Source organism: Dasypus novemcinctus, chromosome 5 (assembly GCF_030445035.2).
Source record: "Dasypus novemcinctus isolate mDasNov1 chromosome 5, mDasNov1.1.hap2, whole genome shotgun sequence".
In the NCBI taxonomy this organism is placed as follows: domain Eukaryota; kingdom Metazoa; phylum Chordata; class Mammalia; order Cingulata; family Dasypodidae; genus Dasypus; species Dasypus novemcinctus.
The window spans coordinates 83,082,374-83,098,497 of NC_080677.1; the positions used below are offsets into that span (position 1 = coordinate 83,082,374).

Genomic DNA, 16,124 nt, shown 5'->3' on the forward strand with positions numbered 1-16,124 from the left:
TAACTAATAATTCACTGGAGTTTAAAGAAAACCTCTTCCAAAATAAGGCACAAATGAATAATGAACAAATGATTCCTTTTGTTGATTCCCTGTAGGCCAATAATAGGCTTTGAAATTAGTCAGTAGTAGTTAATAATAGTCAATTGTTTAGATCCCATTTAGCTATATTATCTGACCTTACCAAAGGTTGACAAATCTTGGTTCTATATACTCTGTCAGCAGTGAAAATTACTGAATCCTGATGTTAGGTAATCTGATAGATCCATCATATTGGAATTATATATATATATATTTATATAATATTTAACTTTTAATATAGTTGTAATTATATAGTTAATAATATTTATATAATATATAAAGTTATATAATAAATAACTAAATATCAAGTTCATTTGTTTGGATTTTTAACTAAATTCTGGAATTTGTCAGTAAATTAATATTATTCATTGTGCTATAATTTTTTTGACACACAGCTAGTATTTTAGGATTATTCTCATCAAGAAATTTTAAACCAAGGGGTACATAATGTTTCTGATTTAGGCATGATATTTCCAATTAATATAATTTGGAATTGGTTATGATGATTGGGTATACATAAAAATATAAGAAGCAAAAACTAGTCCTAAAAAAATTTTTAAAGTACCTAACAAGAAGATTTTCATTTTTTTTATTAAAAGATTCATTTTTTCTTCTTCAGATTCACTTTGATTTTTCATATCCTCCAGTTTCTCCCTTAGTTGTAAGGCATTGGTCGTGGAGACTTCTGCCAATTTAGTTATATTTTTTATCTGGAATAAGAAAACAAAACAATGATGAAAATATGAACTAATTAGGCTCATTCTGTGATGTTTAATTATTTAGTTGAACCAAATAAAATTGTCAATAAAAATTAAAGAGAAATGTAGATAATTAAACCATAGGTTCATTTTAAAAGACCTTTTTAAAATGTGACTATTATCTGTTTTTCATGAATATGTTTTTTAATGTGAATTGATCTTTTAGAACATCATTAGTGATTAAAATTATTTGAAAAAAAATGTTGACCTAGCATTAATGACTTTTCCCAATACAAATCTAACATAAATTGTTTTAATGAGATTTTAGCATTCTATAATACCAATAATTTTTACAGAAATTACTGAGGTCTACTTACCATCATCTTTAAGTTTAATAAGTTGAGAGCATTTCCTTTTATTTAAGTTAAAATAGTTCCTCTTCTAAACATTCCTTATATTCAAATAACGTACTTTCTTTGAAAGCTAACAAGAAAGCATTCCACTTTTTAAATAAATGAGTTTGAACTGAGAGCAGGCTAAAAAGATAAATTCCAAATACTTTATACACTTGGAAGAATGCTAGGACTAAAAGGCTTGCAGTGCAGAAGTGCAAATTCTTAATTGTGTGGTTGAGAAAGGTCATGGACTTTTTCTTGGGATTCCAACCAGAGAGAGAGAGAGAGAGAGAGAGAGAGAAAGAGAAAAGAAAGCAGTAGGACAATCATTTGTTGGCTGAGCTTAATTGAATGAATGAATTTTCACAAAAGTAAGGCTAATTAGGATCAAACATAATTAGGAAAATCTGTTTTCCTCACAAAAGATGCCTGGTTAATTTGAGCCATATAGGTTTGGTGAAAAAGGATTTAATTATAGTCATTGACAAATGGTAAAACATAAAAGATTAAAAATATGTATCTTAATTTTGTTTTTTTCAGATCTGTTCCTTAAGTCTCTAGAACTTTATTAACTTTAAAACAGATAGTAAAAACCAAAAATAGAAGAAAAGAAAATGAAAGAAAAAAGCCCAAATCAGATAGTAGTGAGCAAGAGAGAGTAGCAGTAAAATGAAAATTCCAGAAATAAATACTCTAGATAGAAGCACCAAGTAATACAGACAAATTGTCTGTATAGATTACACAATGGCATGTTCAGAGAGAATGTTAAATTACTTCACTCTTAAAGCATCTCCCTGCAATCCCTCCTCTGTCACAATTGACTCCTGAGAATTCTCTCACAATCTCTTCTTGCTCTCTTCCCCTTCTAAATAAGAGGAAAATAGTCACTATTTTATCAAGATAAGTCACTCCCTGCTTCTCCATCCTTTCCCAGTACTTCATTTATGTACTGATTAAACCAGATTCTGCTAATATGTACTTCAGGAGTTATGTTTCAAAACTGATTGCTTAACACATGGGCAATTGGGGCTCATTTAAATGGTGTGAGAAACCCTATTTTCTAAGATGGGGCAATATAATCATTTAAAATTTCACTAAACTATCAAGGATTGTTTGAACTCCTGGGATGCAAGGCCAGGATTTGCATCTGCTATGTTCACTGTTGTGTTCCCAATATCCAGATCAATGCCTCGTACAGAGCAAGTATTCTGTGAATATTTGTTAAAGCACTGAAGGATCACATGTAAATGAAAGACTATGTAGCAAAACAGGATCGTGACTGCATTTACTTTGTGCAGGGATAGTCACCAGCTTGGCTGGAGACTTGCTCCAGAACTTGGACTTCGGAACAAGTAGAGAAAAGCTGAGGCACAAACACAAGGGGTGTATATCTATGTGTGTGTATTATCTTGGCTGTGGTTCTCACCTCAAACTTGGCTCTCTATCCACCTTTCTTGATTCTGAGTCCCAAATGACCTTGTATATATTTCCTTTTTGTTCAGGAGTTTGTTTCTGCTGCTTGCAAACTGAAATGATCACCAGTATATTTGTCAACTTTTATATTGGTAAAAACATTTCAGCTCTTTAAAAGCTTTTTCTTCTTTTTCAGAGGCTCTATGTATTTTGTCAAAAAAAAAAAAAAAAAAAGGAGACTGGGGAGCAAGTCATCATCTTTTTTCAAAGCTATAGAGTATAATTGTATTCTCAAAAAGCCTAAAGAAAGCTAAGTAATTGAAAATGATACTCATTTATAAATGTGACCAGAAGAGTAAATAAGATCATTTAAAATGATTACAGATTCAATGATCAGATACTTAAATGTTAAAATGATGGTATCATGTCTACCAACATGGGAAGGAATTAAAGGCATAAGGGCATATTCCAAAAACAAGTATTTTCCAATATTAAATGCCAACACTAAAATTTGTATATTTAGTAGAATTTAATATATACCCTAGAACTTACTTTGAGAGATCTATAGTTTTCAAACCTTTAAGGCTAGGATTTTTGACATTTCTTTATAGTGTTTGCTGTGAAAAACAAAACAAAACCAAAAACATTTCCACACAAGTCTGTGATCTACTCTGAGTTCCTTCCCTTCTCCCAGCTATCTTTCTTTCTCTTTCTCTCGCTCCACACACATGCCTACCCACCCACTCCATATGGAGGGATAGATAGGTAGATAGACAGAGATATATAAAATAGAAAACATATCAATACTTCCAGCTACTTTTTTTTAGGAGGTTCCAGGGATTGAACCTGTACTTGCAGAGCAGGAGTTCAATCGTCGAGCTACACTGCTGCCCTCAAATCTACTTCTGAATCTTCAATTATACCCATTTCTACATTTTTACCCTATATTTACAGGCATAAAAACACCTAATATATAGAATCTACTCTCTATTGCTTGGAAGCTGGGATAGACTGAATCATGCCCCGCACAAAGACATGTTTAGTGCTAACCCTTGATCCTGGGGACAATGGAAGTGTTCCACAAGATCGTGCAAGGATGAATATAAGGCATGTTAAATTTCACCAAAAATTTATGAAAGTGTATAGGCTAAAATGTAGACCAAAATGTAAACTGTAATGTAACTAAAAATTTAGAAACATGTGGACTCATTCTTAAATAGGGTCTTCGAAGATCCTATTTGCATGAGGCCAAATGGAATCAGGTTGGCTTTAATCCATGTGACTGGAGTCCTTTGAAGCAGAGGAATTCAGCCCAGTCAGTCTGTAGAGCAGGGGTCTTAACCAGGGGTCCACAGACCCCTACAGAGTCCGTGAGCTTAAACTGAAAACTCAAAGAAACATTATTCTTGTGGTGATGTGTTGGTGAGGGTGTGATATGTATTTGTTAAATAATTACACAGTGTAGTAAGGTGTCCGTGTTCATCACCTGACTGGCAAAGGGGTCCATGGAACACACAGGCTAAGAAGCCGTGCTGCAGAGCCAGAGGAGGAGGAGAAGGAGACAGACTGCCATGGGGCTGGAAAGCCATCCCCAGAATGCTGCAGACTCAGGGAGAAAGAGTGGCCTTGTGAGGTTGGCTGCCGGTCTCCAAAACTGTGAGAGAATACATTTCTGTCCTTAAGCCAGCCAGTTGTGGTATTGCTCTGGCAAACTCAGACAGAAGCTAAATGGCAGTTTTCAAAGGTGTTTGCTTCTTTATTGCTACAACTTTACAAATGAAGCAAAAGAAGTCATAACTTACCTGGTTCTTGAACTCTACAGCCTGGTTGTCCAAACTATGAGCCACTGATTCTGCTTCTTTGGCTTTCTGGAGGGCGTTCCTTGAGAGGGCCAGCGAGCCCTGACAGTTGGGGCCCCCACAGAGCCTGTGCCCCTCAGGGCCTGTGCAGAGCGCCCCCCCACACTGAGCCAGCTCACACGTCAAGTTCCCTGGTCCTCCGCACACCTTGCAGGAGAAATCTTTTATGTTAAAAAGCTATATGTTTACAGAGTTCTCTTCTAATGACTTAAAAATCTTATGCCACAATAAGGCATGTTAACCATTCCATTAAATAATGAATACGCATATTCATCTCACAGGGAAACCTGCATGTTTTCCATAAATTCTCTGCTCTGACAATGGCATTTTAGAGTAAATGCCAATACCTTTTATGTGTAGTATTTTTATGTATTTTCACCACTGTGTGTGTCTCTCTCTGGAGCTTTCCTATATGCGGGTTTTCCCATTTAGGCTCATTGAGGCACGGCAATGCTTCATTCATATGTCTTTCTTCAGTAGTTGTTCAAGCTTAGTACATGGAAGTGACTTAGTACATGGGCTGTGTCTAAGGTAACTGAATAAATATCTAAATTATTTTTTTTTACCAGTATTGTGCCAATCAGTATCCTTTTTATACTTGTAGTTTTGGGGTAAAGTAGTCAAATTTTTAGGCTTTCCATGTTAATTTCATTCTTTAAATAGAAATGATCTTTTACTTATGAGAGGAGCAAATGTCTATAATCTAAATAATTTTGGAAATAGGAAATAATATAAAACAATAAATAATAAAAGTAAGCCAAAATCTCTACTTTCCAATTTTCATTAGATCTTGACTCAAGAAAGGCTTTTAAAATAAAAAATAAGCCCCCCCTCCCCCACCGTCTCCTGCTGCGGTCGGGTCCAGGGCCTTGGCTGTACTGGTAGTCACTGCCTCTTAAAAGCAACAACTTCCCTTCCCCCTCCCTGGCCCTGGCCCCCGTCCAGGAGAAGTGAAGATGAGCAGTTCAGAGGAGGTGTCCTGGATTTGCTGGTTCTGTGGGCTCCGTGGCAATGAATTCTTCTGTGAAGTGGATGGAGACTACATCCAGGACCAGTTCAACCTCACAGGGCTCAACGAGCACATGCCTCACTATCAGCAAGCTCTAGGCATGATTTTGGACCTGGAGCCTGATGAAGAGCTGGAAGACAACCCCAAGCAGAGCGACCTGATTGAGCAGGCAGCTGAGATGCTGTATGGATTAATCCACACCCGCTACATCCTCACCAACCGCGGCATCACCCAGATGTTGGAAAAATACACCAGGGAAACTTTGGCTGCTGTCCCCGTGTGTACTGTGAGAACCAGCCAATGCTTCCCATTGGCCTGTCGGATATCCCAGGCGAGGCCATGGTGAAGCTCTACTGTCCCAAGTGCATAGACGTGTACACACCCAAGGCGTCGAGGCACCACCACACAGACGGCGCCTACTTCGGCGCTGGATTCCTACACATGCTCTTCATGGTGCACCCCGAGTACCCGCCCAAGCGGCCTGCCAGCCAGTTTGTGCCCAGGCTCTCTGGTTTCAAGATCCATCCGATGGCCTACCAGCTGCAGCTCCAAGCCGCCAGCAACTTCAAGAGTCTGTCAAGACGATCCGCTGATTCCCCACCCTACCTGTCCCTCAGTCTTGGACGACCCTGTTCCTTGGCTGCCACCCGTTCAGGAATCCTTTATGGTTTTTAGTTGTTTAAATTAAAGGAGTCATTATTGTGGTGGGAATATGAAATAAAGTGGAAGAAAAGGCAAAAAAAAAAAGACAGGGAAATAAATTTGGAGAGATATTTATACCAAGTAGAATTCACAAACACCTTTTACTATACCACCATGAATATTTACCTTTTCATTCAATATTTGGATATCTGGTAAATCAATCTGCTTTAATTTTTCCAAAGACAAGTTTCCTTTTGAGGTTAGTGTATCTAAGATGGTAAGTAAGTCACTCCTGGTATTTTCAGAGTTATTTATGATGGAAGTAGCCACATTTGCTTTCTTTTCAGCAGATGATGATATCCGATAATACTTCTTGATGTTCTCTGAGTAATCTTCATCAGTGCAAATTGAAATAAGATAAATTTTGTGAAAATAAATAAAATTATACAATAGCTGTTAAGATAATTACTCCACATATTGATTACTGTCTATATTTCATGTATCAATAAAAAATTTCAATACCCTCTTCCTTGAACTTGTATTTCGGTGGGAGGGAATAGAAATGGCATAATAGATATAGGTATAATAGATGCAGAGCACTCTCATGTGAGTCCACAGACGTTGACTTGAGTACTGGCCTGGCTTACCATTCACTGCCTAGGTATGTCAGTTTAGCACATCAGTTAGTCTCTTAGATTTTGTTTTCTTATCTGTAAACTGGTGACAATAACTTGTGAGGATTAAGTGAGACAAATGGAAATACTTGGTAAAGTACTTTACGATTTTAAGATATTAATTATGAATACCTACCTGAACTCTAAAATAATAAAACAATGAAATTTTCTAAACTGTATAGAGCAGGAGTTGACAAAGTTATTCTGCAAACGGCCTGGTGGTAAATATTTCAGGCTTCATGGGGCATTGGGTTTCTGCTGCAACTATTCAACTCTGTCACTGTAGAGTTAAGGCAACTACAGGCAATATGTAAAAGAAACTTTATTTACAAAAACTAGGTTGTGGGTGGAATTTAGCCCCTGGACTGTAATTTGCAGACCCCTGATGCTGAAGCCGATAATAACTAAGGTCTGTTTGGTACATGCCTGTAGTTTACAAAACACTGTAAGGTGTGCATTATTCTGATTATCCTCATCTTACAAATGAGGAAACTGAGGCTCTGAGGAAGTAAGTAATTTGCCTGAAGTTTCATTGATAACAAGAAATGGAGCCTGGATTTGAGCTCAGATAGCTTGACTCTGGAGCCTGCATTCATAAGGATTTTTCTTAATGTTCTATATTTTTATTAAAATACATATTCATAAAAGTAATAGGAATGAGGAATTAATGCTTAACTGATACAGTTTCTGTGTGGGATGATGGAAAAGTTTTGGTAATGGTGTTGAAGATAGCACAATATTAGTGAATATAATTAACACCACTGAATTATATACTTGAAAGTGGCTAAAATGGGAAATTTTATATTGTATCTATGTTGCCACAATAATAATAAAATTTAAAAAATCTTCTTCCCTTCCACTGATAGGTTTTGTGAGGCATCAGTAAATACTGAAAGGTTTTAACTATAAAAAAAGTTATATGGTGTGTTTTAATGTAAATTCCAGTATATTAGACCTTTAAACAATAATTCCATATTTTAGGAACCAGAGTCGTGGTAGTCACTCCCTACATTTCTCCTACAACCCACACATGAGACAGACAGTCTTAACTTTTAAAACTTACTGGGTCTTATACTAGATTATCTACCACATTCTGAATATCTGTTTTTCACATATTAAAAAACAAAAGATGTTCGTATTGCTTGGAATCATTTCCTGTCTTTATTTATCTGGAAAATTTATCTTTGTCCTGTGAGGCCCATCTCATTTGTCACCTACTCTCTGAAGCCTTTTCTTATAAACCAGAAAGAACTAGGTTCTTTCTTCTCTGTTCCAGAAGCAGCTTGAAGCTCATCTAATACAGAGTTTCTGTTTGGGGTTTTCTATCTGCATGTCTCCCCCAGGTAGACTGAAATAACTGGGCAGGACTTGCTGTGCTCATCTTCCTTTCTCTACTGCTCTGCACAGGGCCAGGCCCCGAGAAAGAGCTTGGTACCTGATTGTGGGCTGTGAGTATGAGAAGATTCGCATGGAGGCAGTTTTACTTAAGTCCCCCTGACTTGGGGTGACCTGTGATGGATTTTGAGATCTTTTGGTGGGTGCTTTCTTTTAGATCAAGAATCAGATTAAATTCTTTAGTCTACCTAGCATAGTTTGGAGCATCATCAATAGATCTTTGCTAGAATTTTATTCCACGAAATGTAGGCCTCCCTTTAGTGTCCTAATTGCCATTTTTTTTTTTTTTTCAGGGCATGAGATAAGGAAAAGCAGCCCATGTTTTTGTTTACAGATGGGTTTCAGGTCCTCTTTCCCTTTACCTCTAAGTTGGATCAGTTAGGCATGAATAAGCTCAGTCCTGCTCTCTTGGTAGTAGCAAGTTTCCCATTTACAAACCTATCAGAGAGCTCATCTTAAACAAGAAATGAGCTAAAAAATGTTTAGCTTGGAGTTACAATTCTCTTCCAAGTTGATCTTGGGTTTGGCATGGCTCACATTCATTTTTAAGAACTTGCGCAATGTGAATTGAGGGTTTCTAGTGTGTGGCATGACTCCAATGCCTACAAGGTTCTTATGGAACATGTGTTAAATTCTTTTATGCCTCATACTCCTTTGCATTTGCTGGAAATGGACTAGCTTATACTTCAGAAAGGATAGGAACACATCTCTCATTTCCTTATGGTCATATTAGAATTTCTAAGTTGTTGATTATTTAAGATTCCTTGCACAGTTTGGCATTAGAAGATTACTTTGGGTTTTAGAATTTATTTAGTATTAAACATTATCAGCTTTACTTGTTATTTTGACCAAATGCTAGCCAGACTCTGCAATATTTTAAAAGTTCAAATGCACATCTACAAATAATACCTTTAATGGGTGTGTCTTCTCATTTTAAAGCTCTCAGACAGTATGCATAAGCAGGAGTGACTCCCTAACAGAATGAATGCACAATAGAGATCATCAACTTTTATGCAAAATAGACAGTTGAAATGCATTTTCCCCTTACCCATGCTGCTTGCATTATGGGCACTGGAATGCAAATCAATTTTTTCCTGAAGGTCTTCAACCAAGAGATCTGCTACATTCCTTACTCTTTCTATTGTTTCCTTCAGATCTTGAAATGCATATACTGTATTCAGCTGTTCACTTAGCTGCATGATTTGTTTTCTGTAGAGGCAATGAGGGTAACAGTGGTTAAACTTGCATTATATTTGATAGATTGGGGTAAACACATGCAAAGAATTGCTGTCATTATTAGGTATCCTCAATTACAAGAGATTTCCCACCCCCCAAGTTCTCCACCTTACAGTTTATGATTCTGTTTGTGGCTTACCTCTTTCCCATAACTTCTCTTCCTGGAATATTTTGGCACTCATTAAAAACATGGACAGCATAGAAGATCTAGTAGAATAAAAGTTTTGAATCTTTCCATTTCAACTCTTTATCTCTTTCTGTCTCCCTTTGTTTTTGTTTTTGTTTTTTTTAAAGGAAGTACTGGGGATTGAACTCACGACCTTGCATTTGGAAAGCAGGTGCTCAACCACTGAGCTACACTCGTTCCTTGTTTTGGGTTTTCAAAAACATGTATTCACACATGGTTTATTTAAATTAGTCTAAGGGGGCTGGTCTATATTAGGCTTTCAACACAGGATAAAGCAGAACCCCTCACCTAGCCAAGGGTAAAATCAATTCTTCATTTAAACTGACCCTGCTTTTAGCAAGGTTCCTTTTTTTGCTACTACTGCACAGGCTTTCATTTTTAGTTTCTCAGAGTGACAAGGGGGTTTCCTTGTTGGAGAGTACTCCTGGGTGTGTTCTTTCTCTATCACCTCTTTGATGCCACACACCTTTGTCCCGCTTCAGTGTACTGGATACAGCCCACACAGCGTTGGCACAAGTGAATAATTAATGTACCCCTCATACTAGGGAAATTGAGTGCAAATCTTGCAAGTATAGTTGTGGGAAATTGCAATCTGAATTGAACTAATTTATCTCAGCACAGGCGCAAAGCATAAACTAATGTTTCCTGCATTTTCTGCTCTAACTCTCCCTCTTAAGCGAGGAACTTTTCCTTCAGGCTCCACCTGTCAGGGCTATAATTCTTCAGCCTAATAAAATAATCATAACAACAGCACCAATAATAACTATTATTATAATTGGTACTCCTTAAGAACTTATGATGTGCCAGCCATCCTTGCTAAGTGGCTTATCTTGAGTAATTCTCACAAAAATCCTATGAATAGAGACTATCATCCCCTCTTCTGATGAAGAAACTGAAGCTTGGAGAAGTTAAATAACTTGGCCTTATAATTACATCCATGTTACATATACCATAACACCAAAAAACTTCAACTATTCCTCAATCCAGGATCAGTTTTTTGTTGTTGTTGTTTTTTTTTGTTCTTGTCTTACTAAATCATGTGCTCTTACAAGGTGGAAACCATACCTGGTTTATCCTGGTTTTGCCCCAGCAAGTGAGTAAACTTTTCTGTGAAGGATCAGATAGTAAATCTTTCAGACTTGGGGGGCAGTCATGCATCTCTGTTGCAACTATTCAACTCTATCATTATACAGAGAAAGCAGCCATGGATGATACATAAATAAATGGGCATGGTTGTGTTCCAGGGAAGGTTTATGTACAAAATCGGTGGTTTGGATTTGGTCTGTGGACTGTGGTTTGCTGACCCTAGGCCCCAGAGTAATCAACATAATCTCAAGAAATGTTTGATGAGTAGTAAAAAAAGGATTCAATAAAATATGATAAAAATGACCTTGCCCTTTAAAGGAATTAGCATACTTGTTAGGTTATGGGTTTCTAAACCATTGAGGAATTGGGGAAGATTTAGCAAATATTCCCTGAGTGCATGGTTGGAAAAAAAAGTTTTCATTAAAAAGTACTCTACTTTATTTCCAATTTCCATGTCCTTCAGCTGTGTTGTATTTGAGCTTTCTAATTACCTTTTATTGATTATCTTTTTGTTATAATCTGTGGCAACTGGAAAAATCACATGCAATCCTAACTGGGTAAGAAAGAGACACACACAATTGTCAGTCTGGTTATTGAATAATTATCATTTCTCTAAAGTCAAGGTAGACACATTTCTAAATTGAAGACTGAGGTTGTTAAAGCTCAGCAGGAGTTAAGGTAAATCAGGAGCTTGGCTGGCTATTACTTGAGCACAGATCTTACCGTGCAGATTCATGATAATCCTTGACTTTTAAGAGTTCCTCAGATGAAAAAACAGGATGTTTCAAAATGCTTTCAATTTCAGACATGTTCTTGCTGAGGCCTTTGAAGTCTGCCTCACGGTCAGGCAGAATCTCTCTTTTATCTTCTATGTTAGCAGCCAGCCTAATTAACCCTTGCACCGCTTCGGAGAGGCAAGAAATGGCGAGGTCCCATTGATCAAAGCATAAGTGACAGCGAAGACAAGAGGGGAATTCCCGGCCATGGCCCCGAGCGCAGCGATCGCATCGCTGGCCGCTGACACCCGTCTGGCAGTGGCACACACCCGTGTCCCGGTCACACACAGGCTCCTGAGTACCTTCTCTGTTGCAGTCACATACTGAAAAAGAAGGCAGGGGGAGCAGAGAAGGTCAGCAGATCTTTTGCTTAGGACTAGCTCAAGAATAAAGGCTTCTCTTTCCTGCGGCTCTCCGCAACTCGCATTTCTCAGGTGAACATTTTAAACCACTTATTTCAGAGCTCTGTGCAATGGCAACTTAAAGGCAACAATCCTCTTTTCATCCCACTACCAAATCAGTTCATGGTTTAAATTTGGCAACCATGTCATTTTTGTCATGTGCCTGTAAGCATGCACGTGGGCTCTTCGCCTGTTCTAGGGAGCGGTGTGACCAGGTGCCAGTGACTTGGCTGGACTGCTTCAGAGGGTGATTCAGGCATCATAGACTCATGAAGAATTCCCATGACCACCTTTTTCCTTAGTAAATCCAGCCTGGGTGTGCTAAGGTCCTCTTCCATTATTTTAAGGAGAGATGTTCTAGTCTCAAAAAAAAGGGGGGGGGGGGCAAAACTGAATTCATTTTGTTTTTACTAAAATAAAAGTAACTGACAACTACACACAACACTTTGAGTAGGTTTCTGAGTAGGCTCAGGGATGGAGGATGGGGGATGCTACTGAGTTATTGCAGTTTCCAAAAGGTGAGGGAATTGCTAGCATAGGTCTTTAGACTGACTGTAAGGAACTGGTGGTTTAAAAATGCATTTTGGGAGTGGATGTAGCTCATGTGGTTGAGCTTCTGCTTCCCATGTACGAGGTCTCAGGTTTGATCCCTGGCACCTCCTAAAAACAAAACAAACAAATGAATAAAACCAATTCTCATTGGGGAACAGATGTAGCTCAGTGGTTGAGCACCTGCTTCTCAGTTACAAGGTCCTGGGTTCAATTCCTGATACCTCCTAAAAAATTGCATTTGGCAGCTTGAGTAAAAATAATGCCAATTACAAATAAAAACTGATTAGCATCCTAAGCTCCTCAATTAGGTACCATCTGTCCAGCACTTTTGGCTTTGATCCAGAGGCCTCAGCAGGGACCCTTCTGGGGTGACATTATGTTACTTCAGCAGCTGGAGGCCAAGGTCCCCTCTCATTAGCTGCTCTTCCCCCAGGAGCTTTAGTGGGGGCTGTGGTCTGAGTTGACCATTTACAAAGTTTCCTCTGCTGTGTCAGTAGGAAAGATGAGGCATTTTGTGAAATGAGATTGTAGAAATATTAGAGGACGAAGAAGAGGCTCCCTATGACTCTTTCCAAGAGCCAAAATTCCTCCTTGGTTTTGTTTTGCTTTGTTTTTCCTCCTCCCTGGTTTTTAAAATAGCAATTCCACTGAGTAAAGTGAGTAGGTAGGCTCAGGAGCGTTCATTGAGAATATGCATCTGAGTGAGGCAGGGAAAGGACAGCGATATTTTTGGCCACAGAGACATTTATAAAGGAACGGAGAGGAGGAAAGAGCTTCCATGCGTGGCTAAGTAGGGGTGACCATGGTAAGTCCACCATGCCTGACATTTCTTTGGCCTGACTTCCTCTGGCACCTGACTTTAAATGGAGATCCAAAACTCCTGCCTCTGAGAACAGACCCAAATCTTAAATCTATGCTGTCTGATATGGTGGCCACTAACCACATGTGGCAATTTAAATTAAAATTAAATTAAAAATTTATTCCCCCCATGCTCTAGGCACATTTCAAGTGGTCAATAACAAAGCAAGTGGCCACTGCTTTGGACATCATAGTTGTACATTTCCTCCATCGTGCAGAAAGTTCTATTGAACAGCACTGTTCTAAATTCCACAATTAGTGCTGAAAACACAGAATGGAAGACACTGGAACACTAATTCCATGAGAACAGGTTCTTGCCTGAATCATTTCCTACCTACGGCACCCTGTAGGCACTCCATGAATATTTATTAAATAAAGTGAATACATGATAGACCTGGAGTCATGAGAGCTGCTTTGAGGAAATGCCTCCTCTCCCAGCCTGTACCTCAAGTAGAGCAGTTGTTTTTCCCACATGCTTCCAAAAGCAGAAAATTGACTACTATGCAAGACCTCGGAGGTCTATTCAATTATGATAACTTTAGAAATTTTAATATAGGATAAATTTTAATATTGGCCATAAGTTTTTCTAATGGGCTTAGGAAATCTTTTTTTATTGGTCTATATGAAAGAATTTTCAAAAGTAAGACTAATTTTTGTGAATTTTCAAATTAAGTCCACATTGTTAAAAGCAACTACCAAATAAAAGACTTTAAAATTTAGCTGGTTCATAGCACATCCATGGTAGGGCCTGGTTGGTTGTACTCATGAGTTTTTAGAATTACTAACACTTATGAATGCATCGCTCTGGTGTGGAGCATGGTAATGATTTTTCTTCCCCTCATTGCAGAATTTTTCCGCCATAGCTTTACATGGACCTTGACCTGTAAGCTGTGAGAACGGTCATGGTGGAGGGACTGACAAGCTTAATGTCTTGAAAGATACTGCATTTTATTAGGCAACATTTTTCCCTCCAGTGATTTAGAACATACAGCTGTGCACAGGCAGAGGCAGGATGATTCCCACGGCCAGCAAACACCCCCGACAATACCAAGGATCAGCAGTTAATGTTTTTTTGGCTAAGGGCTCTTGAATATACCGCCTGCTTCCAGCTGTTCAGGGACAGGTGGCTCCAAACTGGGAAACATACACAGATGTAAATGAAAACAAAACACATTTGGGAAACAGGCCACATTCTTTTCCTCTACCGTTATGAGAGTTCTCCCAGAAGAGACAGAGGACAAAGACATGGTCCAACACTCGCCAATTAATTTGGAAAATAATTTTTCCAAATTATGGAACGTAGGATGTAGTTTCTACCAAGGGGGCTAGTGTTTAGCTCAACAAAACTGCATTTTTGTACTCAAGGCTTAATCATTTAATGACAGTTAATTAATTGTGTTTTTAGGAGAGAACTAAATTTGCCTGCACCCTTCTAACTGGGATTCTTGACCAGCTTTTCTGAAAACTGAAGAGGTTATATAACTGAAGAAAAATGAAAAAGCAAATCACTATTGTTGTAGTACTAAATTACACATGACCAAACCTGCTTAAATAACAACTCCATAAGTAAGCTTTCAGTGAATGAGTAATTGGAGTCATAAAGTCAGTCTGGATTTACCAAGCTTCCACCTGTAAGCAGAGTCCCTCTACAACAGCTTCTGCTCAGTGCAGGGAGTTACAGGGAACTTGCTTCCCCTGCAGCCTGTCACACTCCTGTCGGGCAGTGCTTTCTAATAGCCATCCAGAATCTGCCTCCTTGCCACTTGTTCCATTGTTCTGAGCCCTTCTTAGCCAGTTGCACAAAACAGGCAGCTTCCCTTTTCCCCCTCGTAGTCCTTCTTCCAACTGGAGATGTCATCTTAACTTGTCCCTAATTCCTTTAAGCTTTCATCACAGAACAGCACAGTTTCTAGCTACTACCCTAGATGTCATCTTTGAACACACACTAGGTTGTCAATATAATGTTTAAAACATATTGCTCAAAAATAACAATGCTCCTAGAACTGCCTGGCCAGTACAGTGGACTGTGGGACAAAAAACTCATCTGAACCGGGGCCTGTCACTCTCCCTGTTCCAAGCTGAACTGGTATCACCCCCTGGGCAGCCCTGCCACACAGCTGGGTCTTTTAAAGCCTGTGCACAATGGAAATCCTCAGATGTTTTTCACAGAGCTGATGCCAAGTTATTACTCTCACCATATATTTATGCAGTGGATTTTTTGTTGTTGTTCTTTTTCTAAATTTATTTTCAGAAATCGCATTAAACATTTCTTATTTTCAAAATCCATCCTTCACAGAGAAAATAAGAAATCTCTGAACTCCATCTTTGGATTGTTTGGGGATTCTTTCCAACTAAGTAACATTTTCAGTTGAGAGAAGTGTTTCTTTGCTTTGCTCGCGTTCTTTGAAAGCAAATGGGTGTTGACTGTCCAGATGTCCATGTTCTACAAATCCACGCTGGACTCTTGCCTTTGGAATCAGCCATCTCACGATTTAGGTTTGAGAGCTTAGCCTTTTTCCCTGGTGTCTTTGGGCTGGATTTCATGGTTAGAGTGGTGGGACTGAGCTTCAGTGCTGATGTCAGAATGCTTCTATTTCTACCATGATGTTTAACTGTTCTGTTGCATGTTTTACAAGTAATCAGCAATACATTTTTGAAGTCTGCACTTTTTCACAATTTTTGTTTCTTTAAAATAGTGTATAATTTCTTGCTTCTCGATGAAGAAGTTTCCATATTTTGGGTTTGAGATGTACTTGAGAGTTATCCAGCACCAGCAACTGGAAACAGAATGGACACATTTCTTCAATAGTGCTCGTACCACCTCCCGTTTCCCCTCCAGTTCTCCTCTAGCAGGCCTGGCCTGGG

The 16,124-nt window shown here is 38.5% G+C and overlaps 1 protein-coding gene and 1 pseudogene across 1 annotated transcript in view; one reads left to right on the forward strand and one right to left on the reverse strand.

Annotated features, from left to right (window-relative positions):
- LAMB4 (laminin subunit beta 4) overlaps window positions 1–16,124 on the reverse strand; it is a 106,375-nt gene that overhangs the window by 12,739 nt on the left and 77,512 nt on the right. Inside the window, exons 23-27 of the mRNA XM_058297165.1 lie at window positions 11,396–11,771; window positions 9,212–9,372; window positions 6,281–6,486; window positions 4,387–4,590; window positions 644–788 (exon numbers count right to left, since the gene is read on the reverse strand). Coding sequence (XP_058153148.1) covers window positions 644–788; window positions 4,387–4,590; window positions 6,281–6,486; window positions 9,212–9,372; window positions 11,396–11,771 — 1,092 coding nt within the window. The remainder of the gene's footprint in view (window positions 1–643; window positions 789–4,386; window positions 4,591–6,280; window positions 6,487–9,211; window positions 9,373–11,395; window positions 11,772–16,124) is intronic.
- On the forward strand, window positions 5,366–6,199 carry LOC105746613 (casein kinase II subunit beta pseudogene; annotated as a pseudogene).